This window comes from Erithacus rubecula (genome assembly GCF_903797595.1).
Source record: "Erithacus rubecula genome assembly, chromosome: 1".
Classification (NCBI taxonomy): domain Eukaryota; kingdom Metazoa; phylum Chordata; class Aves; order Passeriformes; family Muscicapidae; genus Erithacus; species Erithacus rubecula.
Window position 1 is genome coordinate 42519018 of NC_136658.1, and position 12770 is coordinate 42531787.

The 12770-nt window shown below is 38.4% G+C and overlaps 1 protein-coding gene across 1 annotated transcript in view; it reads right to left on the reverse strand.

Annotated features, from left to right (window-relative positions):
- Nucleotides 1–4595: 4595 nt before the first annotated feature.
- The window catches only part of XPO4 (exportin 4), a 79122-nt gene continuing 70947 nt past the window's right edge, over nucleotides 4596–12770 (reverse strand). Inside the window, exon 23 of the mRNA XM_079307895.1 lies at nucleotides 4596–11481. Coding sequence (XP_079164021.1) covers nucleotides 11284–11481 — 198 coding nt within the window. The 3' untranslated portion in view covers nucleotides 4596–11283. The remainder of the gene's footprint in view (nucleotides 11482–12770) is intronic.

Below are 12770 nucleotides of genomic sequence, written 5' to 3' on the forward strand. Positions count from 1 at the left end.
TCGCGGAGAGAGGCGGGGCCGGGCGGGAGCGCTTTGGAATTCCGTGTGCGCAGGCATGTCCGACAGGTACGGGAGTGTGAGCCGGGCGGAGAGACTGCCCCAGCACCCGGCCTGTCCGGCTGGGAGCGCACGGGCAGCCCGCGAGCTCCATGGCAAGCCTTCAGAAGCCGCGAGCTTCGGCCTTGCACCGCAGCCCAGCGCCCCACATCCACATCCGGCTCTGCTGTCCAGGCTTTCCATTTCAGTTTAGCATTAGCAGGCTGGAACAAGCTCCCTTTCTTGCATACAAACGGAAATCGAGCCTATTCTTAGATGCTTTCAAAGATATCTTCCTTGTTTAACTTCATAAAATGATACCATGGTTTTGGCTAGAAGGGACCTTAAAGGCCATCTAGTTTCAGTCCCACTATCCCAGGCTGCTTCAAGCCCCATCAAACCTTTGAACACTTTCAGGATGATCCACAGCTTCTCTGGGCAACCTGTTCCAGTGCCTCACCACTGTCACAGTAAATAATTTCTTCCTAATATCTCATCCAAACCAACTCACTTTCAGTTTGAAGCCATTGCCCCTTGTCCTGTCACTATATACCCATGTAAAAAGTTTCCCTCCATCATTTTTTGTAGGCTCCCTTCAAGTACTGGAAGACCACAATTAGGTCACCTCAAATCCTTCTCCTTTCCAGGATGAACAATCCCAGTTCTCTTAACCTTCCCTCGTGTGAGAGAATGCCTCTAATCATCCTGGTGTCCTGCCCTGGGACTTGCTCTAATGGGGTAATGTCCTTGTGCTGGGGATCCCAGAGCTGGAAGCAGTATATCTCACTGCCCCAAGATGAAAAGCTCACCCATTTTTCTCCTTCCTTCTTTATGAAGTCTGATGTTTGGAAACATCATGTGCATAGTGTTGTCTATCATTCAATGACTCTCCTATAAACCACCTCATAGGAGGTTGCCCATCAGATTATTTAACCAACAGCAGACTCTCCTTGTGTTCTCCAGAGCAAGAAGTTGTATCAGCAGCAAGCTGTGTCAGAAACTGCAGTTTTACCTAGAATCTGCCACAATATTTCACTGTGGCTGAACAGAAGGTCACATGCCAACACTGGGCATTAATGAGAAGAGCAAAACTATTGCTGTGGAAGACAGAAATACTAAATTAATGACAAAATATTTTTGCAGCACAGCTTACATAAGCAGCAGAGAATCAAATTTTCTTGCCACCACATAATATGGGGATATTATAATAATAGGTCAATTCTTCCTTCAGATCTCCATATTTTTCATCTCCCTCATGTGGAAACAAGGCTTTTCATGACAGTAGAGAACTGTGGACATTTTAATTTGGTTTAAAAGACTTCTCTGTAGTCTGGATCTTGCATTCAGTGCATTGGCCACTTTGTCTTTTAAAGTTCTTGCAAAAAAAAATCTTCATCCTGTCATGGTAGACTGTCACACATGGAGGGCATTCTTATCTATTCATGATAGCACCACTGCTGTAATCTAAAACAAACAAACCAACCAACCCCTTTTCCCTGCATTGTGGAAAGTGACCATTGTCTTGATATTGATACCTGCATAGCATTACTGAGTGCAGCAAGAAATGTGATTTAGATACTACAGTGAAGTGACGCTTGAGTAATTTTCCTATTTGATGCATGTTTGTAAGGCATTTTACATGAAAAACATTCTGCACAGGGCTGATAATGAAAGTAGAAATGAGACTGGGATGACACACGTTCTAAGTCCAGATTTCCCAGAGCACCAGACTGCCCCTTGGCAAGCAATTCCTCCTCACCAGAAAGGTTAGACAGATCACATAAGGGCAGATGGCTGTGTGGGAGCTTGGGGGTGGGCAGGGTGACATTATTTAGGTTATGATATCAGATACTACTTGGCAGCAAACACAGCTCAGGGCCTTGCTTGAATCCTGTTACAAGACAGCTCTAGAAGCAGAGCTCCAAAGGAGCTCAAGTGACCCTGTAGGAAGGAAAAAAAGCAGGTTATCTCTTGCTGCAATTTCTTTGGGATGTGAAGACAAATGAATCACAAACAGAGGAATAGCTGTGAAGTGCACCCTGAAAGAAATTTATTAATAATTGGATTTTATTGTTCCCTAATACGCTTTGCAGACAGTATTTCCAGTTAAACTATCTCCCTTGTCCTTTCTCTGATAGACCCCATATCACACAGCAGTGATACTGGTGTCCTGAGGACATAGACCACTGCCTCTTCACTAGTGCATATGCTAGATCAGAAACAATGTTTAAAAACACAGCTCTACCCTGGGCTTTGACTTTTTTTTACTCCATTGTATTTTTTCTCTACTAATGAAATTCTAGTTTTGTTCTCACTGTTGCACAAGGCACAGCTATATGAAAAAGTATAATCAGCTATAATTAATATGAAAATATATTATCAAATTCTAATTGTAGAATCTTTCCTTGCCATTAAGTCTAAAAAATTTCTGTTAACATTTTCCAAAAAATCCAAATAATCCTCAACATGTTTAGGGCTGGCAAACCAACTGCACATTGATTTGGAAGGCAGTGAAGCACACAATGCTTTACAACCATACAAGGATTACTTCCAGTTAGTGACAACATAATCCTACTTCTGATGATGGAAAATAGTGAAGTGGAAATACTCTACTTGGAAAACAACCTGCAACACCTCCTCTTTGTAAGCAAAGCTTGCTGCACTTTTACTTTCACTCCCAAGCTGTTCCCCCTAAAAATGGAGAATTAAATGTGTTGGAGCCCTGTGGGGTACCTGTGTGGGTGCACCACAGCTTCCCAAGATCTTGTGGCACAACAGGAGGACAGACTGGCAGTCAGCCTCTTAAAAGCTTGAAGTCACTCCATGAATTCAAGTACAGAAGTAAGCTTTCATCTTAAAGTAGTTCATAATCCCAACTCTTTCTCTATGGAGACAAAAATCTTAGAAAGAAGTCATGGGGATCCTGTCATGTTTCTATTTTGCCAGGCTTTGCACGTCCCCTGGAAGTGATTCAAGATCCACAGAGGGCTACAGCTTTCAGAAAGAAAAATGCTCTACATAAGTGACCACTAGTCAGTTAATACCACCTTTAAATACCATTTTAAACAGACTTTACAAGTATTTGAAAAAAACTCAAAGCCACCCAAGCCTTCAATAGAATTAGCAGTATCTATTTTCACATCCCCATAGATTTTTACCATGGCTTCTGACTTACACAGTTCTCTCAGAAAATGTCCCGATACACTGTAATATCCAACCTTCATGGGATTTTCTAGCCCCAAAGCCTTGTCATGGTTATTTTTGCTTTTTCCCCCAAAAGATGTAATCACTCTGCCATCACAAGAAGCAGGAAGGAAAATATATAAAATATATTTAGCAAAACCAGTAAAATTAAAGTGGAACAGAAAATGCAGTCAAGTAGCAAACATGTACAGCAGCAGATTTTACAGTTTTTCCTACACATACTTCTGCACTTATTTCACACACACTCTTTAAGGAGAAGGAAGAAAATAGAAATCAGATAGTGTTACGAAAGAAAACATTTCTTTTCCTGAACAGTAAATGGGGTTTATTACTGCTTTCTGCTTTGAATCTCCAATTCAGACTATATATATTTCTAAGAAAAATAAGAGGACACCCTTTTCTCTGGCCCTAAAGCAAAATTACATTGTCCTCCTTTTACAGACTATACTGGTATCTTAAATAGTTACACTTGCAGGATCGAGACATTATCTGGCCATCTTAAGGGATGCAGGTAACAAACATTTTAACCAAGATACAAAACAGGTATCCAATTTTTCCAGCTTTCCTGAGGCTGAGTGAATTGTTTAAATACATGTGCGCTTATCAAAATCTATGTTACAGTACATTTTAACAGTAGTTTGTTAAGAAATCATGAAAGTGCATAACAGCCTAAAAGCAGGCAAAAAGTACTTCAGAAGAACAGTCTTTCCTTAAAGTGGCAGAAGAATATAAGCCTTCCCCAAAGTAGTGTTGATCTTGTGTGAGGACATCAGTGATCTTCCTAGAGATTCCACAGTGTGGTGGTGGGCTTTTGGCTTTGGGGTATTTTTTTTTTTTTTTGTGAGTTACAACAATCATTTAAATGAACAAAAGACCATTAGTAGTATTGCAGTTCCAAAACTAAAGCAAATGTCCTGACAGCTTATTAAACCAAGTTACCAGTGAGGCTTTCAAACCAATACTTGTGTTGGAATCTAGTGACAACTTTCATTCAGGGAACACCAAACACAGAGACAGAAAGCAGTTTGAATATGCCACAAACCTAAACTGCAGCATCCAAAACAGTAAGTGAAAGCAAATCAATCATATTTGCCTTTACAACCATTAACAATAGGCCAGACAGAGAGAGGAAGAAAAAGGGAAGCACATCACACCCACAGCTTCACATTACTCTAACTTGTAAAGGCAACAGTGTGTCAGGAAAATCAAATCTGATACCATCTAATAGATGTTAAAGTGAAAACAGCTGCTCCACGAGATTCAAATATAGACAGCAGAAAAACTAGTAATGAATTATGCATTTGTCACAGTGGGTAGTTTCTTTGTTCTCTTTGGATATATCGATTTGTCTGGAATGTTTTCCAAAATAACGAGGAATTTATTATTTAATTAAAAAATTTACACTGATAGTATCACACTTCATTTAAGAATTCCAAAACAGTACTGTCTCTTTCCCCCAACAAACTTTTTGGTAAAATGGCAGGCTTTTACTAATCCCTTTCAAGATGTCATAGGTTAAAAGTTACAGAATAACACTTGTATCTTGTAGATTGATCTGTTTTTCTGGATAAGACTGCAAAGCTATCACTTTCTTCTCCTCTTCCTTCCCTCTTCCAGTTTGTGTACAATCTGCTCCGTGGTTGGCTGTGCAGACAAGTAACACTTGGAAGGTTGCACTTTCCTACTTTTCTGCTTGTAAGACATGGCAAATCACCAAAGCAAAAAATCCACCACCAATTCCACCACTCACAACTGAAGCCAATGTAAGTTTCAAAAAAGGCAAAATTGATGGGGTTTGTGTATACTTAGACAAACAAATGTGAATAAAGGCTCTGTACCCAAATCGTTCAAGTTTATTCCAGAACTCATATTTAAGGTAAATCAGAATAGTTCCATTTTCTACATGAAAGGCTCTTGGATATGCTGCTGTTAGTCTTACCAATTGCTTTCGGGAATTTCCTCAAAATTACCTTAAATGTTTCTGTCCTTCCCCAAAATATTCACTGAATTAAACCATGCTAATATAAATATATAACTGCATAATCTTACTTTTGAAACCAGTAAAATTCTAGTGATACACACAGCCAAGATATATAGCAAGCTATCACCGCCATAGTTGTTGCGTAGTTTTACTTTCAGGATTTGTGAAGCTTTTTTTTCCTTTTCTAAAATATGTGAGTGCATGGAAGTAAGAGGGGAACAATAGAAAATAGCTGTAGTTTATCTAAATGTAATTGTGTTATAGCACATTAGGAACTGCTGCCTGTAATTAAACTTTCCTGATATCCATGGAGTAACACCCTGTTAGATGTTCCTTAGGAACGTAGGAACAGATTATGAGCTTGGAGAACATTTCTGTGCCAGATACCATCATAAAAACTGTTTAGATTAAACACACACACACAAAATAAAGACCCAGAAATTAGTATTCCTTTTGAGTAGACAAATGCCATCAATAATAGTGACCTGAAAAGTCACTGTTAAAACTTCTTTTGGAAGATGGGGGAAAAGATTAATCTGATTATTTATTCACAATCATTTCTGGTAACTGCAGTCCAGTGTGAGATACTGCTGTTGCACCCCTAATCACACTTTTTTCTGTTCATGGACAAACTCATGCTTTAAGTGTTGACTTAAACTCAAGCTACTCCACCAACTTTTAACCTAATTACTGTGCAGTCAGTGTAGCTAAAGAGCAAAAGGTGTAGCCTAAGGTTTATAATGTTGCTATTTATATTTCCACTGTAAGGATGGAAATACTTTTTCAGGGATTTAACGCAGGTGAAATTTTAGAAAAATATTAAGAATACACACAAATGACACGTGGCCAAAACAAAATAAAAAAAAAAGTCTTTAGTGGAAAACAATTTTATCCTCTTCCTGCTTATAGATCTTAAAATACACAAAGTGATCATGTCAAAATTGAAAATTCAGTCATGATAAGGCTTGATTACACAGCCACTTCCCAAATCTTATTGCAATAAACTGTGAAATACTTCTATGCAACTTCATATCTTCAACTGTACAGATAAAACAATACTTAAAAATCAACTAGCACTTCAATCCCTGTGTTTTTAATATATAAACTCAACACAGTATTGAATGACACATTTAAAATATTTACACACTTGACCAACAGCAGTACTAGCATTTATTGCCTTAAAACTGCATGTTCACTGCATGGAGGTTTCTAATTTTGCACAAAGAGAACAAATAACATAGGTTTATTTTTTTTCCTCCTCTAAAAACTCCAGAACGGTTTAATGGGAGGTTGAAATGTGTGGCAAATGCTATTAGAGAGGTTTTTATTAATTTCAAGTATTAAGCTGTAACAGATTGGAAAATTACATGGATAGTAGTATCTTCCTCTTGAGTTTGGAAGGGCCTTCCAAATCTGCTTCCAAACAGCTTAAAAGGATAGGAAAAGCAGGGTAGGGAATGGGAACAAATGAAAAAGCAGAATCAATTTTAATTCACTGAAGAGAAGAGAAAGCCAGAGGTATCTTACTTTTCTGTTTCTAGGGCCTCAAGAAATCTCATACTGAAAAAAGAGTTTTAGAAGATAGCCAAGTGTTTGAGGCTCTAGAGCAAAACACACTTCATGATTTACTTCATGATCAGTGCTAGAAAACATTAATTTACTGGAAACGGAGCACAATCTAATCAAATGCAAATTTATGGGGAGCAGGGCTGGGTCTTTAAATTTTAATTGTTATAATTAGGCTTTGGTTGTACTTAGTGACTAGAACAGACATGGGAGAAATGTGTGGTGTTTGTTCCTTACAGAAAAATGTAAAAAAACCAAAAGTAAAGCAAACAAAAAACCCTACCACCACAAGCAGCACTTCTCACAAGCAGAGGCACCAAAGCCTGAATAATCTATATCTGTCCTCTCCTTTTGTAGATCAGAACTGAGGCACACTGGTGGGGAATCTCACCTTATTTAAGAAGAGGTTGCCATTTCAATTGGCTGTAATTGAAAAATGACAATTTCCAGCAAGCATTACTGTACTGCAGTACATCAGTCCTTGGAATACTGCACTGCTGCTGCCTCTACTGGGCTTTACAATTATGAAAATCTTCTGTTTTCATTACAGTAAATCTTACACCTCACAAAACTAAAATTAAAGTATATAATATTTACATAGCATCTCAGATCCTCAATGCATTTTATAGGCATAAGCTAATCCTCACAACACCCCTGTGAGGTAGGTAGGTGTTAATGCTATTTTAACAACAACACAGTTCTAGTGACTTGCCAATGGCCACAGAGGATCCTGTGGAAACACACTACAAAATTAGAGGAGCCTGGCTCCTACTCCTGCGCTTATATTCATCAAGCTACTTCCATTAAAAAAACACCCCTTCTTTTGTAATTAACCAAACCCAAAATTACTTGAAGTGTTTTACAAACAAAATGCTGCAAATTTGTATTTTTAAATAGTTTTACAGATCACAAATTAGAACTTGCTTTCCCTTTTAAAGAACTAGACTTTTAATGGACAACTGACTGCTCTGAGCAAGCTTATTTTCTAGAACTACATGGCTTAGATATAAAGGGATTTGCCCAGGTAAACACTGGGGCTTTAGTGAGTTTTAGTGAGTTCTACTCACTCTAAAAGTGATGACTCCAACTCAAACCCCCTCTTTCAACTAGTAGGATTTGGACATGCTGAGAAAACAAGTTTCTCATTCCTGAGGAAAAAAGGTGAGCCCTTTACCATTAAATAGTGAAACACAAACCTCTGGGCAAAAAAGTAGCAGATTCTGGCAGTAATTCAGTGAAGTTAATTAAGGCATAAATGCACATGCAAGTGGAAGTTTCATGCATCCAGTCCATTTCTCCCTGTCCCTGTGTATCTGTGCTTTCAACAAGGTCTTGAATTTTATGATTTAACTTGAAGGCCAATAGGTCAAACAAAATTATTATGCCAGCATTAGAACTATTACAATGGGGAAGGAGCTAGCAAAATGGAAAAAAAGCTAGTCTCAGAATGAAAACACTGGTCCAATAATCTGTTTCAGCAAGAAAAGTCTAGACATATATATTTGTTACAATTATATAATGCAGCATTTATAACTCTGTTTGAATTGCCTTTTTTCTTCCTTCAAAAAACAGGTGCATTTTTAGAACCATTATTCACTTTGCAATGATGCTATAAAACTATCAGAAGACTTATGTGGAGTCAGCTCTCAGTGTTCACTACAAACAGTCTGAGTCCTTCCTGTGGACCTCAGTGTGCCTTCACACCCCAATTTACAGCAACTGGATGTGCAGAAGATCACCGAAGATTCTGTTTTTTCTATTTTTAGGGATACAGAAGTCAAATAGCTCAGGTAAGAAGCAGTCACCAAGCCAGCAGCAGTATAAATGAACAGGACTTATTTCCATAAGCCTTTGCAACCTTTTCATGGATGTCACTAAGCAGAGACATCTTAGCATTGCTCTAAAAAAAAGACAAAATGGCATGGAAAAATCCCTGTTGAATATATGAGAATGAAAGGAAAATTAAGAAAAACAGGAAAGTGTACCATCAAGCAGGAAATTACAAAAAACCCCAAAATCTTACTACACAGTTTTCCTTTAACATATAATATTATTTTTAAATGAAGGGCAAAGGAAATTTTTAAACCACCTTTAAAACTAGTCTTCAAAAGTGGGTGTTCATACTTTAGCTAAAATCTTGATACTTAAAAATGCTGTGTGTCTCTGCTTGTTATAACACAATGGGCCTAACAAGAAAAATGAGTATGCACATTACTTCGCCCAGAATATAAACTGTTTGTGCTCCTGTTCATCACAATATGCAAGAAGATTTCAAAACTTTAAAGTTAATAAATATTTTTAAATAGTGAGCCAGCTTTAGGATTAATAAAACAATAGTGACAGAGCTCGTTATAAAAGAAAGAATGACTGAATTACTCAGCCAGACCCAAAACATGGAATATTTGCTATGATCTCTTTGAAGACTTCAGTCTGACACTGAGCACATCATAACAAACCAGCAGCTCCTACTGCTGCTAATGTTCCCAGGCTTTATGGCCCTTCACGTGAAAAAAAATGAGGTTTCAGAACTTCTCCCCATCCGATGTACAAGCTCAGAAAAACTCCAAAACCAGTTTCAAAAACAGCAAACCCCAATTTAAAAATAAAAACTCAGCCATCACAACAATTTGAAATAGAATGATCTGCCAGGATGATTGTATTTTGTGCAAATGCACAGTCAAGAAATCCTTTAAAGAAAAGCACTAGAGTTTCAAAAAAATTGAGAGCAATACCCCTGTTCTAGAATACTATGCAAGTTATCTTAGAAATAAAATACTATCTGGGAAGGTACACTATTATCTAAGACATTTTATGGTCACTTTGTAATGTGTAAATCTGCCCTTGCCCAGTTTCCATATAAATTAGAAAAGTATAATAAAGAGATGGCATTTTTGGCCTTGAGGATCCATGCTTGAGACACAGATTTAACTTTAAAAAAAGGAAAAAAAGCTTTAGATCACATATAGTACAGTACAGAGATTTGTGTCTGTTGTGAGATTCTGGCTATTGTGACTAATTTTGAGATGAATAGCTGAAGAATGGCACAGAATTGCAAACACGAAGCTTTATGTTGCCATATAAAGGTGTATACCAGACTTTTTATATAAATTGTAAAAACACATGGGCAATATTTAACAGCATCATCTAGCAGAGATCTTAAACAGAAAGGCCCACTTCTGCCTCTGTGTATTTCCACAAAAATAATTTTACTAGACATGCAGCATTTGTGTTTGCTTCAGTTTCCTGTGGCTCATGACAGGAAAAAATCAGGCCTTGCTTTCATATTCACGTGCTGCTCTCCCTTGTTGGTTCTATATACTCAGAGCACTTCTGCTATGATAACAGCTAAAGTGCTGATATAAAAAACCAAGCCAGAGCAGCTGGGAGAGCTCTGCAGAAGTGGGACTAGATTCAGCAAAAACAAAAATCTCCTACAGCACAGACTTCCCAATTACATTTCCCCACTGGAGTCAAACAACCAAGCTTGAGTAAAAGGGTTTGATGCCCCTGTGCTAACATAATTGTTTTAGCTAATGCCCCAACTTTACAAAGTTTGCCAGTAATTCACACCTTTTGGGTTGTTATTGCTTAAGCAAACAGTTCAGTGTAGAAATACATTGCAGTTGGCGTGCAACCCAGGTGAGAATCAAAACAGATACTGAAAGTAAAACTACACATGAACCTTGCATTAGACACTCATTCCAAAACAACACATCAACATAAATGGCTGCAACAGGTACACAGCAGCTCAGTGCCAACATCCTAAACCAACTCTTAAGAGTCAAATCTTGCCTTAAATTTCTTACCTAAAGTATATGAGCTTTTCTTTTCTTTTAAATTAAGGCAATGAAATGGCTACAGTTCCTAAAGTTCATTTTAGGGGAACAAAAATATACACCTTTTTTTTTCTCTGAACTTTAGGCAGCAGAACATAATGTAAAAACCTGCATTGCATTAAACCTGCAATGTCAGGTTGATGTAGAAAAACAGAACTAAACAAAAGTTAAAATACCATTTGGTTTTTCTTCCTCACTGGAACACAAACTCAAACTTTAAGAGAGGAAAAATAAAGCTTAAAATCAGCTAAACTCTTTAGAGCCTTATATGTATCTGCATCACACTCTAACATGATTTTGGGTAGAAAAGAATCTGTATGTTTATATGACCACTCATATTTTAAACCAGTACAGGGGGAAAGGCACTGCATTTATTTCATTGTGCCCATATCTGTTTGCACATAAATGGAAAGAAACTCAATTCAGATTTTCTGTTCTCTTCCACACCCAAGTATGACAGATTGGAGCTAACACATAATAGCAGAAGCTGATTCAAAGTTGACCTCTCCTTTTCCATGGTGTTATGTTCAAACTTCCAGGCTCTCTAGAATCTGAGATGGCTGCCAAGAACCCAGAGACAGGTACAAGATTTAGTCGGCATTCAGCATTTCTCAGTGCATTTTGCAGAAAGGGTCTAAATTAGGCATAGAGTTTTGTTGTTTATTTTACACAGAGAAGTCCACCAACATTTGCCATAAATTCTTCTAAACTCTTTAAGAAGGCCATCTTCTGCTTACGGTCCAGTGTAGGAGGAGTGCTGCTTGCAGTAAGCTTGTTGAAGGCATCTGCTAACCGCTGGTAAATTACTGGATCTTGTTGAGTTGATAGCAATGTTTCAACTAACTCTGAATATTCAGCCTGTTAAACAAACAAAGAAAGATATAGTATATACAACTTCTCTCATCAGGACAAGATGCAGAATAAAGGCTGTGACAGAAAACCATTGGTACCTCTTCACATGTCCTCACAGCCTTTCACCTACCTCTAAACCAGTTAAAATCCTTCATCCAGGCTGGGCATTTTAGTAAGGCTAAAGAAGTCTTCAAAGCAAGGTACAATGCTTTGCAGTGCAGAGTAAGATGACAATTTTAAGGCTAAGGTCTGGGTCCTCCTTAGCATAGGCCTATTCCTACAAACTGGACTGTTTTTTCTTGATGTCTGTCCCATATTCCACACCAATCATCTCCTTCCACAGGTTCCCCATTTTCTAGGGTTCCTTACCTGGGACAGAGAGATTAGATTTCTTTCTAAGAGTTTCTTACTTACTCTCATGCTTATTTAGACAGAAGCAAAAGACAAAGAAACTAGAAGGAATTGCAAGGGGCACACACCTGAAGCAAGTCCAAAGGGACTGAGCTCTGGGAGTAGAGATGGACACAGGAGTCAGAATGGAAGTTCCCTCCATTCTACCCATGAGGGCTTGGGAGAGGATAGAAACAACAAGAATTTGCCACCTGTGGGTGGTATCACAGGGTCCTTTTTTCTTACATGTTCATGAGTCCTTCTTTGAGGGATAAGGGCTGCTAACAGGAGAGAGGATGCATAGGACAAAGCAGCTTAGCATCATCTTTGCCAAAGGCTTGCCAGCCCAGAAGAAAGGGCATGTTGAGGGATGGTAGTAACAACTTGTAGATAAGTAAAGAGACAGAGACCAAGAGTATTAAGAACACAAAGAAATGTGATGAGTTTAAAAGTGTTCCTCAAAGGATGAAAAGGGCTGAAAGGAGGCCAGCCTGAAATGTCTATGTAGAAATGTGTTCAACTTTGGAAACAGAAGGAGCTAGAGCTCCATGTGCAGGTCCAGAGCTGCAACATTACTCCAGACACTGATATGTGGTGGGACAGATGGCATGACTGGAGTGTTCCAAGGGACAGGTGGAAGCTTGTTAGAGCTCTTCAGGGCAGAAGATGACAGAAGATTGACACTTCTGTGAAAAGGCAGCTCAGATTAAAGATGGTTTTCTAAGACTGGGCAGCAATCTAGTTGAGTGTTTATGGATCATGATCAGATGAGAAGCAGTGAAGATGACGTATCTTTTGGGGTGAGATCTTGTTACAAATCCCCAGAACAGGGCTTTTAGTCATCTTAAAGCAATTTAAGAAAGTTTCCAGATCAGACTTGCAAGAGATTATCTCCCTGACATTTG